Below are 22,789 nucleotides of genomic sequence, written 5' to 3'. Positions count from 1 at the left end.
TTGACCAGAAGGAAAGAGGAATGCCTCTTGCCTGCCTGGGGGTGTTGCAGAGGTACCTCCCCAAGGGCAGCAGGCCCTCCTCTTCCTGAGAATAAGGCTGGCATGTGGCGTGAAAGACTGGCATGCACATACATGCTGCCACCACCCCAAAGCTGGCCATGTCCAATCTGAGAGTCCTAGAATACCAGTGTACTTGCCTAGGAACATGTGCATGGTCGTGGTGGGAGAACCCTTGCCCAGCCTCAGCCCTGTCAATGGCAGGAAGTCTGCCTTCAGTCTTAACTCTGCCCAGAATCCTTATCCTTTTGCTTAGGAGACTGGGACCTCAGTCTTGCTAGACCCTGGGGTCAGCAGAGAGGTGGTGGTTACAGGGGCCACTGCCCAAACAGCACCAGGTGAGATGACACAGGTTGAAATTAACCTTTGGAGTCTAAGAGGTTGGACTCTGACCAAAGGCCCCCCTTAGGCCCCCTGCAAGTCCAGGTTGGGAGCCAGCATGGAAGGTCTAGTTTCATGGATGAGATAGTGGGGACATTTACACTTGAGTCAGAACCTGAACTAAGAGGCAGAAATATTGCCACAACACTTGGACCCTGATATGTATAATGGTGCCATATTTGGTAGCTGGGGATAGGTGGAAGCCTGTGGGCAGTCACAAGAGGGTGAGTGGATGCTTCATTTAGGGACTGGTTAATAGCTTTTCTCCCTCCCTGTAGGACCCCAGGATCCTCAGGCTTGCTCTACATTTTCCTGCCTATATATAAGGGTCTGGGCACCCCTAAAGAGAAATATCCAACATACCCTAAGCCTTATCTAGTAACTCTGAGTTTCCCAGAGCCTCAGCACTGAGATCCTCAGGGCCTTCAAAGATAGCCAAGGTGTCCAACAATAAATGCAAACTCTCCTGCTCCTCTGGGGTCAGTGCTTCTAGCCCCTCATTCTGTTAGAAAGAAGGGAAGTGTGGAGTCCTAAGGGCCAGGGTCTCCTGGTACAATCAGGAAGTCCCACCTTAGTATGTCCAGTCCCCAGCTATGGGTGAACCCTATCTCTGTCCCATCCATGGTTGAGGATTAGCTACTAATCTCAGGACCAATCTAGCCTCCTCTTCTGCCCCACTTGTCTTCCACAGCTTCTCCAAAGCCAGCAGTGTTGGTCTCCCATGTTTAGGTGGTGCCAGGACTGTGTAAACAGAAGCCAGCCCCATGAGGAGGTAGGGCCCAGCCTTCAGGGATGGCATAGTTTTTGGTGTGTCCTGGAAAAGCGAATCACTCTCTGGCGATGTCCAGCCCAGGGTTCAGTGCAAAATGGAGTACCAGGTAGGGCAGGTTCATCTCCAGGCTGTATCCTTTGCAGACATTAGAACTGGGATAGTAGGAGTCATGGAATCCTAACATCCTGGAGAGAAGCTGAGCCTTCTTCTGCTTCTTAGTGCTCAGTATGTCCCAGATGGAACTATGAGAGCATTCATCAAAGCAAAGTGTGTGACTTGACCTGGATTTTGGTGGATGCTGACCCTGTAGGCATAACTGGGATCAGAAAAGATGAGGTTGGTAGAGACTACAGGGTAATCTCAGTATCCAGCCCTTGCTCTTCATTTGGCATCTTTTACAGGCCTGAGTAATGGGCCCTAGACCCATTTCCACCTGACCAGAGAAATCTGGTGGAGATCTAGTTGTGAGTGAGGCCAGTGGGCCTTGGAGGGATCACCCCAGGAGGGAGTCTGTGTGCTAGGAGAAAAGCCAGGGCTGGATCTTGAGGAGCTGCTTCCTTGGGACAAGAGGAAGCACTGCCTGCAAAAGACTCTGAGAAGCAAGACAATTTGGAGCAGAGGTCCCAAGGTCACAAGAAATGAAACTTTGAGGATGTCAACAAAATTTCAGTTGTGACAAAGACTGTAAGGACCCATAGTATTAGCTATATGGTGTTCCATAGTGACATTGGCAAAAGCAATTTTGGAGAAGCAGTGGACACAGAGTAGCAGATATCAAGGTGACTGGAGGGGAGTAAGGGGAGACTGGAGGGACTTGGGGTACTGGGAGGTATATCAAAGTGGAAGACTTTTAAGTGCTTAATTGCCAGAGAGAGGAAAGGGCCTGGAAAGGGAATAGTGGGAAATGGGAGGGGTTTTGCAGAGCAATGTGAACACTCTGTGAAGGAAGGTACCAGTGGCCTAAGTGAAGAGCAAGTTAGGAGCAGAGTGGAGTGAGAAGATGGAAGCCAGGTTCTATAACTGGCCTTGGATTACCATTTCCATGGAGGCCTTCCAATTCCAATTGCCAGCCTGCAAAAGGGGCTCAGACTCTCTGATCATGAAGAACGCTCTGCTCACACTCAGGATTGGCTTCAGAAATTAGGCAAACCAAGGAGTTAATGCCCCCCAAGCTGCTCTCAATCCATGACTGTTGGAGATTTGAGAATGAATTCTTCAAGCAACCTTTGCTCTGGGAAGGAACCCAGCAAGATTGGCCCCAGTTGCCCACAGTGGTAACTTGCTTAATGACACAGCCTTAACTTAACTGGCTGCTTTCTCTTTTTGCCACTCCTCTGCTGGTGCTTCCTGGCTTCACTTCCCACATTAACTGTGTGTACTGATATCTTTGTCTCCAGAAGTGCTTCTGAGGAAAATGAGACACACACTGTCCATGAAAGAGGGACAAGATAGTGGCAAGCACAGACAACCACAAGGATTTCTTCTAGGTGACCACTAACCTGCACAAATGGTCCGGCAGCTCACAGACTTAGCCAATACTCTGAATGCCCAGAAGATAGGCTGGGCCAGGGTCTGGGTTTGAAATAGATACTCTGTCACACCAACTTGCTCTCGCCTGGTCCCAGAGTTGGCTATAGACAGGCCTAGGACCCTGGATATGAACAATTACAAAATGTCTTGGGTCCGGGAGTAGCCCAGGCCTCAGGCCCTACAGAGTGACTTGTCTGGGGAGGTCCCCTGGCCTCTGACTCTTGAAGCTCATTCCTTGCTCAGAGCTACCCTGCCTGCAAACTTCCCCCACCCAGGCCTGTGGAAGGGCCTGTCAAGCACTGAGGCCGGCACTGTCCGCTCCTCCATCCCATGCTAGCCTCAATGTCCACGGTAAGACCTATTCTGCACCTTGCTGCGTTCCTGGGGAAGTGCGACCCAGCCGTCGCCCCCACCAGAGGCCCAAGCCACGCCCCAAGTGGCCTCCAGGGGGCGCCGCCGCAAAGCCAGTCTTTGGGCTCCCACAAACTCGCTGCCGGTGGGCGGGCGCCCGCCCCTCAAGCCAGCTGGTTCTGCAGGCCCGCCCCCTGCCGCCACCCCCTACTCCTCACCCGCCCCCCCCACGCGGGTGCTCCTAGGCTGGGTCCCGCTCTGAGCGCTCCCCCACCATACACGTGTTGTGTTGCTCACTGCTGCCTCATTTCTCGCCTCGCCCAAGGTCGGACCCTAAATTCTGGGCAGGCCCAGCGTCCACATGTCCGTCTGTCTGTTTACAGGTTTGCCTGTGACTATGGGTCGACGCGCCCTGTTCCGGCCACGGCAGGTGCAGGGTTAAGGCAGGGGGAGATTTTCCCGTGTCGAGGGGGGGACGAGGGGCGGACCCGGTCCAGCCCCGCCCCGCGCCGAACCAAGCCGGAGCCCCGCCGGAGCCCCGCCGAAGCCTGGCCTCAGCCCCAGCCAGAGCCGGCACGGACCCGGAACGGCGGACCCCGCGCCCCGGCGGCGCCGGAGCCCCGGCCGGTGAGTCCCGCAGGAGCCGCGCTCAGGGGAAGTTTGGGGCGCGGGGCGCAGAGCCCTAAGTGCGTTCGCCTGGACCCGCCCCCCGCCTCCCGCGAGCTCGAAGTTTGGGGCCAGGAGGCCATCACGCCAAGGGTCCCAGGAGCGTGGCCCCCACGGGAAAGGAGAGGCTGAGGAACTTGGGGATCTGCTGTGCGGGTACTTGGAAGTCCAGCTGCTCATTCCTACTGGAAACGCCCTGGACTATAGGAGTCTAGAGTCATATGCTCATGGGATCCAAAAAACACCCCCTCCCTACTTCTGGACACCAAGGAGACTGGCCTCTGGGAACCTGGCAGGGCAAACCCCTTAGACCCGAAGAGGGAATGTGGGACCCTGGCGTCCAACTCCTCCCCTCCCAGTCTCAAACGCTCTGATCTTGGCCTTTTGCTGCTGGGAATGGATGATCTCTATGGACTGGCCCCCAAAAGGGTTGTAAGTATACCCTGGAGTCTGATCCCTGGCTGCCCAGGGCACCCTGGAAGGCAGTAAGAGGCGGGTATAGTAGGACTCTATTCATGCAGAGCACCAGATGAGGATTGTCAAGAGGAAGAGAAGGGGGCCAGGGTGGAGTGTCCTATCCTGGTCAACTTACTACCCACCTAAGACCTAGATTTGAAGTGGGGAGGGATGTTGGGTGTTCTTAGGTGAGGGCAGGGTTTGGGAGGAGAATCCCTCATGCCCCATAGGAAGGGGAGAAGTTGCCGGAGTATCTGGGAATCCACTCTCTTTCCCACCCAGGAAGGCCTCTCAGTGGTGTGCTAGCCAGCAGCGGTGGGTCCTCCCTGTGCCTTGCCCACAACTGATTTTGCGCCAGTCCTGCCCTTAGCTACAGACTGCTCACCTGTACCCCGAGGGACTGGTTAGGGGCCCTGACCCTTTGTTTTCCCTCTCTCCTCCAGGTGAAGGCAAGGTCCCTGAACTGCTCAGACACTCCCTGTAGCCCTGGTAGAGTCAAGATGAGGCCCCATCATGCTCCTCAGTGAGGCCTGCAGCCTGAGCAGATAGTATGGCCTGCCACTGGAGGTGAACAGCATGGCTACAGGAGGTGGCCGGGCCTTTGCTTGGCAGGTGTTCCCACCCATGCCCACCTGCCGGGTGTATGGTACAGTGGCATACCAGGATGGGCACCTGCTAGTGCTGGGGGGCTGTGGCCGGGCTGGCCTGCCCCTGGACACTGCCGAGACACTGGATATGGCCTCACATACATGGCTTGCACTGGCACCCCTGCCCACTGCCCGGGCTGGTGCGGCTGCTGTGGTGCTGGGCAAGCAGGTGCTAGTGGTGGGCGGTGTGAATGAGGGTCAGAGCCCTGTAGCTGCCGTGGAGGCCTTCCTGGCTGATGAGGGCCGCTGGGAGCGTCGGGCCACCCTCCCTCAGGCAGCCATGGGGGTTGCAACTGTGGAGAGAGGTGAGTGGCCTTAAGGGAGTCCCTCAGGTGCCCAACACCCTCCATTCTTTTCTGACGTGGTCCCTTACCCTCAGAAATTGGACAAGAGCTGTAAATTTTGTCTGAGTGCCCTGGACACAGCTATGACTCTTGTAAAGACCCCTTCCTACCTAGCTCTGAGCTGAGCTAGCAGCAGTCTTAACTGCCCTTTCCTGCAGTGAAGTGGGAGGCAGAGCCCAGGCTGGCCTCCAGCATGATGGGAGGCCCTAACCACCTCCCTGCCCATTCCTCTTCTCTAAGAGATAAGGAGGGGTAGCCCAATGACTCTCAGGGTTATAAATAGTCTAGGGGAGGGAGAAGGGAGCAGGGCCTTGGCTCAGAGCCCAGTAAGTGCTTAGACTCCCTCCCCCCTCTTCCTTCCATGTACACATTTACCAGGGAGTCTGAGATGGGAAGGCCAAGCTGGCCTGGGGATAGTTGCCATGGAAGCCTTCAGCTGACTGACCCATTTCCCCAAGGCCCCCAGACATGCCCCCAGCTGACCTGGAGGGTGTAACAGGGCCAGAACTTACCCTAATGAAAGGATGGAATACAGAGGTGCTGGCAGGGCTTCTGGGCAGCAGGCTTGCAGCCAGCACCTCCATCCTACAATCCTCAGCCCCTCTCCTAGCCCCCAGCTGATCCCCAGAGCTCCCTCCCTTGTCTGAATTCCATGCTTAACAGATCCCCATATGTCCCTCCCTGGCTTAATCCATCATCCACCCTCCTTTCCCTAGGGGAGCCCCCACCTTGTGGCCTCCAGGTCTGACCACCAGTCCTGCTTAGATGCCAGACTTGGTTGCCATAGCATCTCCAGGGAGACAGAGATGGATTATAATTAGATCATCTGCCTCCTGCTCTTCACTTTTAGGGGCCCTGGCCAGAGCAGGAATCCTAGCTCTCCCAGCCTCCACCCCAGGAAGGAAGGAGGGTTTCTTTGCTGCTTGGGAGGGGTACTACAAACGTGTGGGTCCCTAGCCACCCCCAGGCCTGACCAGGGCAGCTCTCAGGATAGGGTGCCCTGGCAGGCTGAGGTACACTCTGAATCACTCTTTTCTATGCAGATGGTATGGTGTATGCCCTGGGGGGAATGGGCCCAGACACGGCCCCCCAGGCCCAAGTTCGGGTGTATGAGCCCCGACGGGACTGCTGGCTTTCGCTACCCTCCATGCCCACACCCTGCTACGGGGCTTCTACTTTCCTGCACGGGAACAAGATCTATGTCCTGGGTAAGGGTCTGGGGGATGTGGGAAAGAGGCTCAAAGTGCAGAAGCACCTATCCCCATAGGTTGGCTGGGATCAGGTTTAGCCTGAGACGGCAGGACAAGAGAAACTTTGAGTGAGCCAGGCTTGCTTGGAGGTTCTGACCTTTAGTGGCCCTCCTAGGGCTGGAAAACCAAATCCCAGTGCCTAAGGATTGGCAAGGTAGGTGATCCATGCTCTGGTGTGCACACAGCTGGGTATGGGTGGCTAGGCTGGGCGGTGGTGAAGGCTTAGCAACCTGGTGAAGGAGGAGCCTGCCAGGCTTCCCAGGCTCCTTCCCAGGTTGCTTCCCCAATTCCATTGGCAGGGGGCCGCCAGGGAAAGCTCCCAGTGACTGCTTTTGAGGCCTTTGATCTGGAGGCATGTACCTGGACCCGGCACCCAAGCCTGCCCAGCCGCCGGGCCTTTGCTGGCTGTGCCATGGCGGAAGGCAATGTCTTTAGCCTGGGTGGCCTGCAGCAGCCTGGGCCGCACAATTTCTACTCTCGCCCACACTTTGTCAACACTGTGGAGATGTTCGACCTGGAACATGGTGAGCAGTGGCTAGCCTGGGCTGTCCTCCCACTTCCCATGGGATGGAGGGGCACAGGGTGTGTTGTGGGGCTGGATCTGACCTCCCCTTTGTTGCAGGGTCCTGGACCAAGCTGCCCCGCAGCCTACGCATGAGGGATAAGAGAGCCGACTTTGTGGTTGGCTCCCTTGGGGGCCACATCATGGCCATCGGAGGCCTTGGTGAGTATCTCTGGGGAGCCCAATACAGGAAGGAAAAACCCCAAGCAGGAGTCATCACCTCTTGCCCTTCTTCAGGCACTCCAGGGATCAGGGCTTTGTGAGCTTCCCTTTTCAATCCGTTACGCAGATCGGGTATAGTCTGCATAGCCTAACTCTTGGGGTATCCCTCAGCACCTGACTGATGGGTTCTGTACCAGCAAGGGCCTAGGAAACAGAAACAGGACAAGTGACCATTGAATGAATGGACAAATACAAATCTAAAGAAATGAACAAATGATGAATGGGGGCAATAAGTAGCAAGGCACTGGTAGCCCATCTTGGGGTGATGCCTACTCGGCCATCTTTGGGCTTAGCAAGCATGAGTTGGAGCCCCTGCGGCCTGTGCCTTTTACAACTTCTGTCTCCTTCCTGCAGGAAACCAGCCATGCCCTCTGGGCTCTGTGGAGGGCTTCAGCCTTGCCCGGCGACGCTGGGAGGCCCTACCCACCATGCCCACAGCCCGCTGCTCCTGTTCTAGTCTGCAGGCTGGGTCTCGGCTGTTTGTCATTGGGGGTGTGGCCCAGGGTCCCAGCCAAGCTGTGGAGGCTCTGTGTTTGCGTGATGGGGTGTGAATGCCTGATGGGATGTGTCAACTGGAGCAACGCAGTGCCAGAGGCAAATATCTGTGGCTCCTTTTGCTGCTGTAGAAGGTCACTGTGGCTCTGTGGGATGAGGAGGCACAGGGGCAGGCACTTGAGGCAAATGTTTCAAAGAGTGAGAGGACTTTGTCTTTAGTGCAGGACACATATGCTTATACCCACCTTTATCCCCATTCATTCATGGATCATGCCTAGCTCCACACTTGCTCTGGAACTACTGGGCCCTCTGTCCAACCGGAAAGTGGGAGGATTGGAGAGCTGGCCTCATGCCCCACAGGATTAGTGCCTACCTGGAGTTGACCAGGCTCACCCCCATGGCTCTTCCTGAGAAATCCTAGCTGTCAGTCTGCCTTGAAGGCCTCTGTGGCCCCAGGCAAGTTCAGAGAGGTCACGGGACACAGAGGAAATAGAGGGTGGATATAGAGACCCTCCAGAGGACCCGGGGAATATTGGCTTTGGGCCCATTACACTGTTGACTGTGTGATCTTGAGCAAGTCATTTCACCTCTCTGTGCCTCAGCATCCTCATCTGTAAATGGGGATCTCTGAAACCTTCCTGCCCTACCTACCTCACAGGGCTGTTGTGAGGACCCAGGAAGTTCAGATGTGAAAGTAAAAGTGCTGCTAAAATGTGGTGTATGGCCCTCAGTGTGGACTCATGTGTTGCCCCTGTAGCTAGCTGCTTGCTCTCCTTCAGGGGCCTACACTCTCCCAGGGATGAGGGTCCAGAGTAGCCTTTTGGATCTGGCTTCTGCCCCCAAAGTGTTCTGGTGTTTCAGCCCCCACCTAAGCCTTAGCTTCTCTTTTGGTGATATGACTGCTGCCCTCTGCTGTCTTGGGGGTTAGAGGGCACTCAAAGGCAGCCAGAGAAGAGCTCAGAAAACTACAACAAAGCACCACGGGATCAGGATGAGTGAATACCAGATCTGTGTCATGCAGCATCTCCTCAAAGTCTTTGCTTACTTCCATAGGGAGGGGTGGTCTAGTGGGGGCTGTGGCCAGGGCAGTCCCCCACTGTCCCGCATTAGACAGAACTGCATGGCCTCCCACCAGACCCCTAGAGGCATGATAGCTTCCTGGAGAAATCAAAGCTGCCAGCCTCCTCCTCCAGTCTTTGCTGCTCGCTAGTAGGGCCCACTGACTCTGCTTTCCCTGCAGCCACAAGAGTGCAAGGGTCTAACATCTGGGTTTACTGCAGAAATGGATTTTGGGTCCCAGAACTGATCTGCTGCAGCCACGGTAACCCTCCTGAACCCGTAACCTCCTGCAGGCTTTATCCCTTCTTGCTCAGTGGCAGGGTTCCCACGGCAGCATCTCCCCTGCCCAGCACAGAGGTGCCATGGGCCTTACTGCTCTGAAGCTTCTAAGACCACTTGGACTGCAAGCACAGACAGACCACTGTGTCATTCGTCTTTGTTTAATGCTCTGGACCAGTTTAGACATTCAGAGACCCCAGCATGAAGGTAATGCTGCAGCAGCTTGGGTCTTGGGATCCCTGGGAGGTCAGGCAGTGTGTCGGTGACTGACCCCATGTTGTTGCCACAGTAGCCACCCCGGGATGGCTGGCAGAAGTTCTGCTGGTAGGTGGTGCTGGTACGGGGAGGCTGTATCTGCACAAAGTGGACAAGACGCTGAGGGAAGTCACTGACTCCTGGGCCTGACTGGAAATTGGCCTGGTAGGAGGATTCAAGAGGCCGCTGCTGGCTCAACTCCAGCTCACAGGGTGCCCAGCGCAGGAAGGTGTGCCGTTGCCACAGGCGGTCTAGGTCCTTCCGCCTTCCGATTCCCTGCAGCAGACAGTAGGGGCCCTCCTCAACAATATGGGCGCTTGGCCCACAGTCCTGGTACCAACCACCTCTTTGGTCCCTCCCCAACCCAAGCCTAGTTGGTTATGCTTGGCTCCCCTGGCCTGTACCCCAGCCTCTTGGGCCTGCCTCCCCAGCCATGCCTTATATTCCAGCATGAAGCCTCCAGAAAGTCAGTGACCCCTAGGATATTTGTGCATTGTCAGGCAAGCTAGTGAATGAAATCAAAGCAGAGGTACCACCTCTGTTTGGGGAATGGACTGTTTCCCAGATGAGAGAGGTTGCCAGGAGTCCTCCCTCCCCACAGTGTCTTATCCCCTCCACCCTACCTCAGCTTCAACCTAGGCTAGGGCCCTACCCACTCTCCTTTCTTCAGCACTCACTTTGTCGAAAGACGTACGGTTGTCATGCTTGGAGAAGAAGTGTCGCTGCACTGGCTCCTTTAAAGACAGAAAGAAGATGAATGGGGAAAAATGATGCTCACCTGCCCTTAAAGATCTTGCCTCAGAACCTATAATGGAGGGGAGGTGCCAGGAGGAGCCACTACCCCTAAACTGCTAAACTTGCCAAAATCCTGAAAGAGCAGTTACAAATTAAGCAATGCCTCACTCCTAGGACGTCTCATGCTGGCATTTGCCTCCAAAGCAGAAGTCTCTTAGGGCTGCTGATTGAGGAAGGGATTGAGGCATCTTCTAAGATATCCGTCCATCTAGAGGGCAGTGGTTCAAGTTTCATGTCAGGCCCTTTAACTCTAGATTGTCCAGCACCAGGCTTTGGTTCTCTCCGCCCTTCTCTCCACATTTAGTCCTTCATCAACAACCCAAACTCTTGGCCCTAAGTTCCACCTGGAAACTGCCGTTTGTCTTTCTAGCTTGAGCTCTCTCCTGAACTCCAGACTCAATAGCCAACAGCCTACATATCTCCTTGTAAATGTCTTACAGGCATCTCCAAACACTTGACTGAGCTCTGGATCATTCCCCAATCCTACCTGTTCACAGCCTTCTCCAGGTCAGATGCTGGTAGATAGATCCTGCCAAACAGCTTGGAGTCCCCTTGATTCTTTTCTTTCATACCCTATATCCAATGTGTCAAAAAAAATCCTGTTGATTACTCCTTCAATATGTGCCTGGGATTGGTCCACTCCTCAACATGTCCACTGCTTTCCCTGTTCCAAGAGCCACCTTCTTCTCTTGCTTGAATTATTGCAAGAGCTTCCTACCTGGTTCCCTGCTTCCAAACTTTCCCCTCCGGTTTATTGTCCTCTTAGCAGGAATAATTCTTCTGATACGCAGATCAGATCACTTCCCTTGTTTGCTGAGAATCCACAATAGTTCCTCATGTTTATAAAAGCCAAAATCATCATAGTGGTCCATGAGACGCACACAATATTGATCTCTCCATTACCTGGAACCACCCTGGCATCCAGCTCCTCAAACACACCAGCAATTCCCACTTTGGGCCTTTGCACCACCTTTGCCTTCTGTCTGGGACTCTGCAGTCCTGCAGCTGGCTGTAGGACTCCCCCTCACTTCCCTCTTTAAAGGGCTTCTTCGAGCACTGACACTAGCAGTGCCATCATCCCAATGCTGCATTTTTCACATGGCATACTGTGTGACTACATAGTATGATGTTGCTTAGTGTCTAAGGCTCCTGACTAGAACATAAGCTCCTTGTGGGCAAAGGTTATTATCTGTCTTGCTCACCTTTGTAACTCCAACACTGAGCCCAGTGCCTGAGAAAATACGTGTTTGCTATTTAATTAATGAGTAGGGTTCAGAAAGTCCCCAGAGTATTTCCTTTGGCGCAGGTGGAGCCAGAGAACCATGCCCTATCCCCAGGCAGAGAAAGACCACCTCCCAGGCCCCTAGACCTCAATAGGAATCTTAGGAATCTCTCCCAGGACCATCCACCTTGCCTTTGTGCCTGGTGTCTGCCCCCAGAGTTCCCTGTCCCCAGCCATTCAGCTTCTCCTGCTGCAGACCTGAATGAAGTGTCTGATCTGATGAGGTCAGTCTTGGCTGGGTTAGGATATGTGCAATGGTTGACAACAGGTTCCTAGATAAAAGGCTGAAGCTAGCTCCATCCCAGATTCCTGAATGAGAATCTTCTGTGGTATGTGTCTTTGACAAGCTCCCCTATCAGTACCTCCTGCCTTAGACAGCTGGTGTTGGTTTCCAAATAGAATAAAAGCTCCATGAAGGTGGGAAGCCAGCCAGCCTTACCTTTCATTCCTCATAAAGCAAACTGACACGACAGGGATTAAAAACCCGGGGCCTTTTAAAAAAAAACATAGGAAAAAAATCTTCAGTATTTAGAGCTAGGCAAAGAGTTCTTTGACTTGACACCAAAAACAAGAGCAATAAAAGAAAAAATGGATAAACTGGACCTCATCAAAAAATTTTAAAGTTCTCCTCTGTGAAAGTTTGTGTAAAGAAAATGAAAAGACAAGCTGCAGACCGGGAAAAAATGTTTGCAAACCAAATATCCAATAAAGGAATAATTTCTAGACTATATAAAGAATTCTCACAAGTCATCAGTAAAATAACAATCTAATTAGAAAATGGGCAAACAACATGAAGCCATTACACTGAAGAGGATATACATATGGCAAATAACACGTGAAAAAAAATGTTTGCCACCATCATTAAACATTAGGGAAATGCAAATTAAAATCACAATGAGATATCATGACCTACTTATCAGAATGGCTAAAAACAGACAACATCAAATTTTGGGAGAATGCAGAGAAAACAGATCACTCATACTTTGCTGATGAGAATGTAAAATGGTACAATCATTCTAGAAAACCATTTGACAGTATCTTCTAAAAACTAAACATACAACTACCATATGATCTAGCAGTTGCACTCCTGGGCATTTATGCCAAAGAAATGAAAACATATGTTCACCCAAAAACCTGTAGCAGCTCTATTTGTGAGAGCCAAAAACTGGAATCAGCTCAGATATGTTTTAATAGGTGAGTGGTTACACAAACTGGTATATACATGCCATAAAATACTACTTAGCAATGAAGAGGAATGAGCCATGAACAACTGGGATGAATCTCTAGGAAATTATGCTGAGTAAGAAAAGCCAATTTCCAAAGATTGTATACTGTATCATTCCATTTGTATAACATTTTTGAAATGACAAAATTTTAAAAAGGGGCGATCCCTGGGTGGCTCAGCAGTTTGGCGCCTGCCTTCAGCCCAGGGCATGATCCTGGAGTCCCGGGATCGAGTTCCGTGTTGGGCTCCTTGTGTGGAGCCTGCTTCTCCATCTGCCTGTCTCTCTCTCTCTTTCTGTGTCTCTCATGAGTGAATGAATATAATCTTCAAAAAAAATGTTTAGAAAGGGAGAAGAGGCTGGTGGTTGCCAAGGATTAGAGACAGAGAAAGGGTGAAGTAGCAGGAAGCTGGTGGGTATGGTCATAAAAAGGCACTGTCAGGGATAGTTGGCGATGTTGGCCAGTATCTTTTTTTTTTTTTTTTTTTTTTTTATGTTGGCCAGTATCTTAACTGAGGTGATGGATACACAAACCTACATAGGTAATAAAATTTTATAGATCTTAATACACACACAAATGAGTATAAGCAAAACTAGAAATCTGAGATAAGTGGATTGCATTAATGTCAATGTCCTGGTTGCAATATTATTCTATAGTTTTTCAAAATGTTATTATTGGGGAAAACAGGGAAAAGTATAGAAGGGATCTCTATTATTTCTCACAAGTTATGAATTTATAGTCCTTTCAATAAAAATTTCAATAATCCTAGGAGTCTGTAGCAACTTCCAATTGACTCCCAAATTTCTTCTCCAACTCTATCTTTTGCTAAAGAATTGTACATAGCCTTAGAATGTGGATGCCACTATTGTTGGAGGCAGTTCTGACTCTGAAAACACTCTCCCTCTCCCTCTCCCTCTCCCTCTCCCTCTCCCTCTCTCTCTATATATATATTATCTCCCCTACTTCTGTTCCTGTGGGACAGATTGAGAGGATGTTCCAGTCTTTAGAATGACAGCTGCCACTGGGCCACTACAAACAACCAGCAGGAAGTCCTGTTTGCCTCTTGTCCTTGCAATGGGAATATAATATATACTATATATATAAATATATATATATATATAATATATATTCCCATTACTTATATATATATAAGTAATGGGACCTGGGTATATAAACTGACTCTGTGCTTGTGCCTTCAACACTTTCACAGTGGTTTTCTGCTCCTCAGTAAGGAAAGTGTGCTTGATATGGTCATAGATACACTTAACATATATGGAACTACCATATGCCCTGCTGATGTGTTGTTTGTTTGTTTGTTTTGTTTGTTTTAGACAACCTCATAAGAACTTTAGGTCTCACAACACAAACTTCTTGAAGTCCTCCTGGTCATATGCCACATGCGGATTTTGGTGCTTTCCCAACCTAGTTGGTATAAAGGTACACAATTCTATTACCAGGAGCTTAGGATAGCTTAGTTTGTTAGAGGCTGTATGATAGGATGGCCTATGATTGTATGTCAGATTCTGGGTCCTTCTGAATGCCTTTAGACACCATCCCCGGAAAAGAGAAACTCACTATTACAGTGGCAGAATAATGTATTGACTCATACTGACTCAAGTTTTGTTCCTACAATAGTGAGAGCCTGGTGGGAAGTGCAGTCATTTCCTTCCACCCAGGCAGTTCTGAGTATTCTTTTCCCTGGGGAGAATTTCACCTGCATCTTGGTTTCTAGGGCTTCTTTTCCATTGAGGTGGTAAAACCCATGGTCTCTGAGCAGGTGGGGCTTGGGCTGGGGTTCCAGTTAAAGAGGCCTTGGAGGAAAGGTAGATTTCTGGGGGGTTGGCAGCAGTAGTTGCATGGGGGAAGGCTATAAGGGCCCCTGTGAAGGCTGAGCATTTCACAGTCAGTAGGGTGCTGAGTAAGGAACCCCTGTGACACACTGAGGTATGGAGGGGTAGGGCAGGGAGGGACACAACAATCATGGCACCATCAAGGAAGGACCCATTCCAAACCATGAGTCCCTGGGACTCTTGTCTGACCTTAAGAACAAACAGGACCAGAATTACATGTCCTAAGAGTTAGGCATGTGAAGGCTAGAAATAAATTAATCTGGCCTAGAAGAGAAAAAGAAAAAGAAGAAAAGAGAATTTTTTTTGCATCTTAATGACACAGGCAAAATTTCTACTTGCCCCAAACTAAGAGAAGTGTTATCACGTATTGAAAAGGTTTTCAACAATAATAGATGCAAGCAGCTGGCTGAAACCTGGTATCTCTCAGCTAATAGGAAAATAAAATGTGCACCTTCACCAAGCAGTCCCACTAATTGAAAAAGCTTTAGGCATAGAGCCACCAGACTTGGCATTTATACAATCAGCCTAAGACACATAGATTATGCTCTTTGGGGCTGCTAGTAATGCTAGTAAATGCTTTATGTAGCAAGTCTTCAATTAAAACATGTCCCAAAACATGTTCCCTACTTCTGTTCCTGGGGGACAGATTGAGAGGATGTTGCAGTCTTTAGAATGACAGCTGCCACTGGGCTACTACAAACACCCAGCAGGAAGCCCCGTCTGCCTCTGTCTCTGCACTACCCAGGTTCCATTACTCTCAAGGGAAGGTGGCCCCAGAAGAGCAGTCTGGAGTTGCATTTGGACCTGGCTCATCTGTAGGCAGTGTCAGGAAGCCCTTCCAACTGAGAATTCTAAGGAAATTCAGGCATGGTAGCCTCTAGGAGCCTGTTCTTGACCTGGGAAAATAAGTCAGGGAGAATTCAGATGGCAGATCAAGTAGGATCTGGGCAAGTAGAGGCTGGGAAGTAAGAAGCTGCAGTGGGCAGAGCATGTTCCAGACACTCCTCTAGGTCCCCTTCCATGTTCTCCACCCTGCTGTTGCCCAGGGGGCTGGTCTGAGTGCATTTTTCACCAGGCTGCCTTCCCTCTGGCCACTGGAAAACTCTGGGAGGAGATGGAGGGAAGGAAAGAGATGTTTTTTTTTTTTTTTAACTCCTTCCCAGACTAGCCCCCAGCTGTCTGTGTCTCTCTACCCAAAATCACCACTCTTCTCTGGGTGGTTCTCTCCACACCTCCCTCTCCTTTTGGGTTCTAGGATCCATACCTTCCCCTGTCCCTTCAGTGACAGCTTGGTTGTTACCAACCTATGATACCACCTTTACCTGAGGCCCTCACATCCACTCCTTTGCATGTGCATTCTACTGAGTTCTCCTGTTTTGAGTAAGCTTTTTACCGTTAGAACCTCAACTGCTGCTCAGTGCCCCCTCTTTGTCTCCACTAGAAGCAGTAGAGGGTCTGGGCCCTGCATTCTCTCCTGTTCTCTGGAAGCCTTTTTCTAGCCACTTCTGCCATCACTCCTTTCCAGTCCCCCTTGGCTATGCATGTGGGTGGGTACCTAGACACTTTATATTCTGCTTCCCTTACCAGTGAAGGTCTCCTGAGCCCCTTGGACTACAAGGCTGACTGTGAATTAGACCATAGGTTTCCATGACATCAAGGAATCTGAGCTTGAGAGCCATTGTTGGCAAAACTGAAGGCTTACTTTCTGGGTTCTGGAAGCTCTCTCCCCATGGCCACCTACCCAAACTGGGCCCTGACCCTCCTTTCACCTAAAAGGAGCATTGAGAAAGACTGTTCAGCTTGGTACTAGCTCTTTTCCACCCTTTCTGTAGGGGGAAGACCTGCCATTTCAGGGAAGAGCGGCCAGGCCACATGCATTTCCTGAGGATAAGCTGGCTTTGGCTGTCAGTCCAGCAGTGGTAGTTCTGGGGATGATGCTTTTGGGGTCCAAAAGCAGCAGAAACTGGTCCAGCCACCCCAGCTGCCCCCAGGGCTGCCTTGTACCTGACATCGCTGCAGGAACACTGCTGGAGGCTGGGGCTTGGCTGCAAGGCGGTATTCTTGAGCACTTTCACTCTTGAATTGACCTCTGTAGTGCCCATAGAAGCCAGTGTTGTGCTATAATAAGGCAGGCATGAGGATGAATCCCTCCCAAACCCTGACCCTGAGTCTCAGACCCATAGGGTCCCCAGGCTAGAAGCCTCTCCTGGGAGCTACTGACAGAATAAAAAGAATCTGAGGAGAGGGATACCTGTCTCCCATCCATCATTAGAACAGCTAGCCTTGGCTATGCTGGCCCACCTGGGAGAGCTATGTGTGTGTAGAGAAAGGGTATATGTTTTTTCTTTTCTCTTCTTTCCTTTATTCCATCCTTCCCCCCTCTTTCTTTCATTAGGCCTTAACATAAGCTGGGGAGACAACAGTGAAAGGACGGAAATATCCTGGCCCTTGTGAACTTTCTGGTGAGGGAATCAGACACAGGAAATAGAGTCAGGGAAGAAATAACCTGATGACTAGATCAAGAATGACAGGGAACAGGGATAGCCCCTCATGACAATGAGGGTGGGACCTGAACATGAAGAGTCAGCTGTGTGAGGAATAGCAGAGCATTCTATGTGATGGGAACCGAAAGAGCAAAGGTTCCAAGGCCAGAAAAAGAGAGATATGTTGGAAGAACAGAAAAGAACTAAAATCCTTATGACTAAAGGATTATGAGCAAACTAGTCAGTTAAGATCAGGGAGGGGCAGGGCCCACACAAGTTTAAGAATACGGATTCTCTTCTAAGACCAAAGGGAGACTTTTTGGCAGGGGAGGGGACCAGACAGGTTCTGAGCTGGGATTATTCAGAGCACTGAGAAGTTTTGATAACAGGGACACTGGCTGGTGATAGGATCCTTCCCTGGAGGTTGAATGAATCCATTTTAGGCATCTATTGACAAAGTCATGAACACCTGTTTGCCACATACTTTGCTATTCTGGGGCAAGAAGGATGCCCTCTGAAACTGGAGCACCTAAGCAAGAAATAAGCTTTTCAAAAGAAGTACTTTACCAACAGTATACCTTCTGGAGAGAATTTCAGAGACAGGGACTGGCAAAAGACAGAAATGAGCATGTATCAGGGTTCTAAGAAGGAGCTGTACTGTGTGGATATCATTAGATGGATACCTTGTGGACAACAGCCATGTCTAGCCAGGGAACTCCTAGAGCTGAACTCTTTGTCCTGAGAGTTCCCTGGAAAGGAAGGGTGTATCTGGTCCTCCATGATTATAGCCCAGTGAAGAAAGATGCTGTCCCAAGTTCAGCCTCTGGCCATCATAGCAGGTTCCTATATATGACTGAGAAGCCTTTTATCTTCTCATCCCACTGACGGTTTGGGTTGCCCAGCTTGTCTGACCATCTTTCTACTATCTGTTGAATGTGCTCTCTATGCAATTTAGTTCAATATTATTTACTAGGCTGCCTTTACTGCATTCCAAGCAAGGGACTAGGCGTGGGATATAGAGGTGGAAAACAGTCTTTGCTCTCAAGATGTTCTGAGTATAGAGAGCAGTCAAACTTCAGAAGTTTAGGGGGACCAAGCAGAATTGGGAATAAATGGGGTGGCTAGAAGACTAGGAGGTTCAGCTGGTTAGCATGAGACCAGGACCCATGGAAAAAGACATGGCATCAGAAAGACTAAGTAGGCTCCAGGGGTGATCTTAGAATGGAAGAGGGGGCATGGGTCCTCCACCAGCCTGGATGCTGGATGAAATCTTTACTAAATTTGTTCTCATGATTCATTCAAATTTCAGGTACTACCCCAGAGCCAGGAGCCAAGATTAAATGTAAAGTGCACTCTTACCCAGGAGCCTACTAACGCACTTTGCATCTTTCCAGGAAGTAAAAAGGCAAACTTTCCTCTTGTCTTTTTGAGGCTATGTCTGAGGTAAGAGACTCTCAGTGGTCAACTTCTTGTTGCTTAGTGACAAAGGGAGTTGTGACTGCATAATGCTGCTGAGATTGTTGAGGCAGTGCCCAGCCTGCTACTCCTTTGTGCTTCCTGCTTGTTTTTACTTCAAGAGAAATCTGCTCCTTAGCATTAACAAATAGAAACATACTCCACAGTGGAGTGTAATGAACTCACAGTCAATGAAATATCAAAGAACATTTTATTTTATTATTTTTAAAAGAGATTTTATTTATTTATTCATGAGAGACACAGAGATAGAGGCAGAGACACAGGCAGAGAGAGAAGTAGGCTCCTTGCAGGGAACCCAATGTGGGACTCGATCCCGGGACTCCAGAATCACCCCCCGGGCTGAAGGCATGCGCTCAACAGCTGAGCCACCCAGGCGTCCCTTAAGAACATTTTAGAGGCAAATCCTGCATTTTTAAATTGTGTAACCAGGCAGCCTGGGTGGCTCAGCGATTGAGCACTGCCTTCAGCCCAGGGCCTGATCCTGGAGACCTGGGATTGATTCCTGTGTCGGGTTCCCTGCATGGAGCCTGCTTCTGTCTCTGTCTCTCTCTCTCTCTGTCTGTGTCTCTCATGAATAAATAAAAAAAAATCTTTAGGGATCCCTGGGTGGCGCAGCGGTTTGGTGCCTGCCTTTGGCCCAGGGCGTGATCCTGGAGACCCAGGATCGAATCCCACGTAGGGCTCCCAGTGCATGGAGCCTGCTTCTCCCTCTGCCTGTGTCTCTGCCTCTCTCTCTCTCTCTCTGTGACTATCATAAATAAATAAAAATTAAAAAAAAAAATCTTTAGAAGAAAGCATTCCACAGAGTCAGAAGAAATGTTAAAAGGGTTGATGGTTCTTAAGATAAAATTGCTGCTTCAGGGGATGCCTGGGTGGCTCAGTGGTTGAGTGCCTGCCTTTGGCTCAGGGCGTGATCCTGGAGTCCTGGGAGTCAAGTCCCACATTGGGTTCCTGCAAGGAGCCTGCTTCTCCCTCTGCCCGTGTCTCTGCCTCTCTGTGTGTATCTCATGAATAAATAAAATCTTTAAAAATATAAAGGATAAAATTGCTGCTTCAGAATAAGGTTCTGTCAACCTTTCTCTTAGGAGTCTGGCATCTGAAAACACTGGTTAGGTGACTGTTACCAGAGCCCCAGTAAAGAAGGAGAGCATAACAGAGGAGCAAAAGAAAGAGCACGAAAACATTTGACATTGTGGTTCCATTCTAAGCTACCCTTCGGCAGATTATTGTCTATCATTTGTAACACAGGGACACGAACAGTTCACCCCTTCCACTAACCAAAAGAAACTGGCAATAAGCCTCTAAAAATGTACCAATAAAAAGCTTAACAGCAGAAAACACTCAGCCCATGCTGGTGTCACTGATACAACCCTACGAGCCAGAAAACCAGCCCTACTATAGTTACCCTGAAGATCCACTCTAACATGTATTCATAGGTACAAAAAGGTCCTTGCAGCATCTGCATAGGGGAAAAACTAAGCAGCCTGAATGTTTTACCAATAGGGCAATAGGAAAGATACTTGAATTTACACACATATATATCTTTTTTTTAAAGATCTTATTTATTTATTTATCACACACACACACACACACACACAGAGGCAGAGACACAGGCAGAGGGAGAAGCAGGCTCCATGCAGGGATCCCGATGCGGGACTCAATCCCTGGTCCCCAGGATCACACCCTGGGCCAAAGACGGCGCTAAACCGCTGAGCCACCCGGGCTGCCTTGAATCTACACACACATACATATCTTAAAGATGGTGAGTCAAAAAAGTCAAATTGTAGAAAGATGCACAAAGTGTACCATTTATAAACAATGCTATATATTGTTTATGGATATAAACATATGAACTAAAAGTATAAACATGCATAGAAACGATAAACATCAAATTCAGAAAAGTCACCTGGGGAATGGTTTCAGGAAGGCAGAGTAGAGCATCAACTCTATCTGTAATGTTTTTATCTTTCAAAGCTTTATTTAGGTACAACTAACACAACAAACTGCACATATTAAGTGTGTAATTTGACACATTTTGTCCTATGTATATATGTATGAATCATAGCCATAATCAAGGTAGTAAACGTTTCCATCAACACCAAGTTTCCTTCTGCCCATTGGTAATCCTCCTCTATGGCGCTCATTGGTCTCAAGAAACCACTGGTTGACTTTCTGTCACTAAGCATTACTTTGCATTTTCTAGAATTTTGTATAAATGGAATCATTCAATATGTATTCTTTGTGTCTGATTTCTTCTATGCAGCATAATTATCTTGTGTTTTATCCATGTCACTGTGCCTATCAATCACTCATTCCTTTTTATGGCTAAGTAACTTTCCATTGTATGGATATACAAAGCTCTCCATATACATATATGTGCACATATATATTTTTTAAATATACTTATTTTTTTAAGATTTTATTTACTCATGAGAGACAGAGAGAGAGAGGCAGAGACACAGGCAGAGGGAGAAGAAGGCTCCATGCAGGGAGCCCGACGTGGGACTCGAACCCTGGTCTCCAGGATCTCACGTCTCCAGGATTCCGCACTGGGCTGAAGGTGGCGCTAAACCGCTAAGCCACCCAGGCTGCCCTAAATATACTTTTTAAAGCAATTTTAGGTTCACAGCAAACTTGAGTGGAAGGTACAGTAATTTGTCATATACCCTCTGCCCCCTATGTGTATAACCTCTTCTGTTACCAATATCTTCCACCGGAATAGCACATTTGTTATAATTGCTGAACCTAAATTGATGCATCATTATCCGCCAAAGTCCACAGTTTACCTCGAGTTCACTCTTGCAGTTGTATATTTTATGGGTTTGGATAAATGTATACTGCAATTACATGTATGCACCATTATAGTATCATAGAGAATAGTTTTACTGCCTTAAAAATCCTCTGTGCTCCACCTATACATCTCTCCCTCCCCCCCTAACCAATGGCAACTACTAATCTTTTTACTATCTCTATAATTTTCCCTTTTCCACAATGTCATATGGTTGAAATGCTATGGTATATAGCCTTTTCAGATTGGCTTCTTTCACTTAGTAAAACATATTGAAGTTTTCTTCTATGTCTTTTCCTAGCTTGATAGCTCATTTCTTTTTAGTGCTTAATAATATTCTATTGTCTGTGGGCACCTAGGGGGCTCAGTCAGTTAAGCATCTGCCTTTGGCTTGGGTCATGGTCCCAGGGTTCTGGGTTCAAGCCCTGCGTTGGGCTCCCTGCTCAGTGGGGAGCCAGCTCTCTCCCTCTCCCTCTGCCTGCAGCTCCCCCTGCTTGTTGTGCTTTCTCTGTTAAATGAATAAATAAAATTTTAAGAAAAATATTCCATTGTCTGGATGTACCATGGTTTATTTATTCTTTCACCTACTGAAAATAATTTCTTGGTTGCTTTTTAAGATTTGGCAATTATGAAATAAAGCTGCTATAAATATCCATGTGTAGGTTTTTGTGTGGACATAAGTTTTCAGGTCCTTTTTTTTTTTTTTTTAAAGATTTTATTTATTAGAGACACTGGGGGCGGGGGGCAGAGACACAGGCAGGGAGCCCAATGCGAGGCTCAATCCCGGGTCTCCAGGATCGTGCCCTGGGCCAAAGGCAGTGCTAAACCGCTGAGCCACCCAGGCTGCCCAAGTTTTCAGGTCCTTTGTGTAAATACTAAAGAGCATGATTGCTGGATCGTATAATAAGAGTATGTTTAGTTTTGTACGAAACTGCCAAACCATACTTCCAAGTATGCCAAACAATACTTCCAAGTATTTAGTATACTAAATACTACCATTTAGTATTCCCATTAACAATGAATAAGAGTTCCCTGTTGCTCCACATCCTCACCTGCATCTGTGTTATCTGTGTTCTGAATTTTAGCCATTCTCCTGTGTAGTGGTAGCTCATTGTTGTGTTATTTTAATTTACATTTCCCTAATAACATATAATGTTGGGCATCTTTTCATATGCTAATATGCCATCTGTATATCTTTTTTGGTGCAATGTGTTAAACTCTGTGTTGGCCATTTGTTTTTAGAAGGGGGAGGGGCAGAGGGAGGGAGAAACTTAAGCAGGCTCCATCCGCACCACAGAGCCTGACACAAGGCTTGATCTCACAACCCAGAGATCATGACCTGAGTCGAAATCAAGAGTAAGACACTTAATCCATGAGTCTCCTCAGGCACTCCTGGCCCATTTTTAAATCAGGTTGTGTTCTTATTGTTGAGCTTTTTTATTTATTCATGAGACACACAGGGAGAGGCGGAGACATAGGCAGAAGGAGAAGCAGAATCCCTGTGGGGAGCCTGATATGGGACTCGATCCCCGAACTGGGATCACGACCTGAGCCAAAGGCAGACA

At 49.0% G+C, this 22,789-nt stretch overlaps 2 protein-coding genes across 7 annotated transcripts; one reads left to right on the top strand and one right to left on the bottom strand.

The window, feature by feature from the left end:
- Window positions 1–3,325: 3,325 nt before the first annotated feature.
- On the top strand, window positions 3,326–21,767 carry KLHDC8B (kelch domain containing 8B). 4 transcript variants are annotated; one of them, XR_012012028.1, is made up of 7 exons: window positions 3,326–3,718; window positions 4,657–5,165; window positions 6,248–6,412; window positions 6,754–6,978; window positions 7,077–7,178; window positions 18,270–18,403; window positions 20,853–21,767. XR_012012028.1 is itself a non-coding variant. In XM_072786233.1 (6 exons), exons 2-6 carry the CDS (start codon window positions 4,790–4,792, stop codon window positions 7,787–7,789), a joined length of 1,065 nt encoding a protein of 354 aa, XP_072642334.1. In that variant the 5' UTR covers window positions 3,334–3,718; window positions 4,657–4,789; the 3' UTR covers window positions 7,790–8,450. The 4 variants fall into 4 exon arrangements, 3 of the variants coding, with proteins under 3 accessions (XP_072642336.1, XP_072642334.1, XP_072642335.1); XM_072786233.1 differs by lacking the exons at window positions 18,270–18,403; window positions 20,853–21,767 and adding an exon at window positions 7,593–8,450 and having other exon boundaries at window positions 3,334–3,718; XM_072786234.1 differs by lacking the exons at window positions 3,326–3,718; window positions 18,270–18,403; window positions 20,853–21,767 and adding exons at window positions 3,789–4,189; window positions 7,593–8,450.
- CIMIP7 (ciliary microtubule inner protein 7) lies at window positions 9,217–18,469 on the bottom strand. 3 transcript variants are annotated; one of them, XM_072786237.1, is made up of 4 exons: window positions 18,320–18,469; window positions 16,482–16,595; window positions 10,004–10,060; window positions 9,217–9,626 (listed from the first exon to the last, which is right to left on the bottom strand). In XM_072786237.1, the coding sequence occupies exons 1-4, from the start codon at window positions 18,344–18,346 to the stop codon at window positions 9,219–9,221; spliced, it is 606 nt and encodes a 201-aa protein (XP_072642338.1). In that variant the 5' UTR covers window positions 18,347–18,469; the 3' UTR covers window positions 9,217–9,218. The 3 variants fall into 3 exon arrangements, with proteins under 3 accessions (XP_072642338.1, XP_072642339.1, XP_072642340.1); XM_072786238.1 differs by having other exon boundaries at window positions 9,217–9,623; XM_072786239.1 differs by having other exon boundaries at window positions 9,217–9,602.
- Window positions 21,768–22,789: the final 1,022 nt, after the last annotated feature.

This window comes from Canis lupus, chromosome 19 (assembly GCF_048164855.1).
Source record: "Canis lupus baileyi chromosome 19, mCanLup2.hap1, whole genome shotgun sequence".
Classification (NCBI taxonomy): domain Eukaryota; kingdom Metazoa; phylum Chordata; class Mammalia; order Carnivora; family Canidae; genus Canis; species Canis lupus.
The sequence above is the reverse complement of the archived record's forward strand: the minus strand, read 5'-3'. Positions and strand labels throughout refer to the sequence as shown.

Excerpts from the sequence above, each read along its gene's own strand:
- KLHDC8B (XM_072786233.1), top strand. The coding sequence starts at position 4,790 with ATGGCTACAGGAGGTGGCCGGGCCTTTGCTTGGCAGGTGTTCCCACCC. Across the intron at positions 6,413-6,753 it reads GAACAAGATCTATGTCCTGG|GGGGCCGCCAGGGAAAGCTC; the intron begins GTAAGGGTCTGG and ends TTCCATTGGCAG. Across the intron at positions 7,179-7,592 it reads CATGGCCATCGGAGGCCTTG|GAAACCAGCCATGCCCTCTG; the intron begins GTGAGTATCTCT and ends TCCTTCCTGCAG.
- CIMIP7 (XM_072786237.1), bottom strand. The coding sequence starts at position 18,346 with ATGCAAAGTGCGTTAGTAGGCTCCTGG. Across the intron at positions 16,596-18,319 it reads GTGCGTTAGTAGGCTCCTGG|CACAACACTGGCTTCTATGG; the intron begins GTAAGAGTGCAC and ends GCCTTATTATAG. Across the intron at positions 10,061-16,481 it reads TGTTCCTGCAGCGATGTCAG|GAGCCAGTGCAGCGACACTT; the intron begins GTACAAGGCAGC and ends CTGTCTTTAAAG.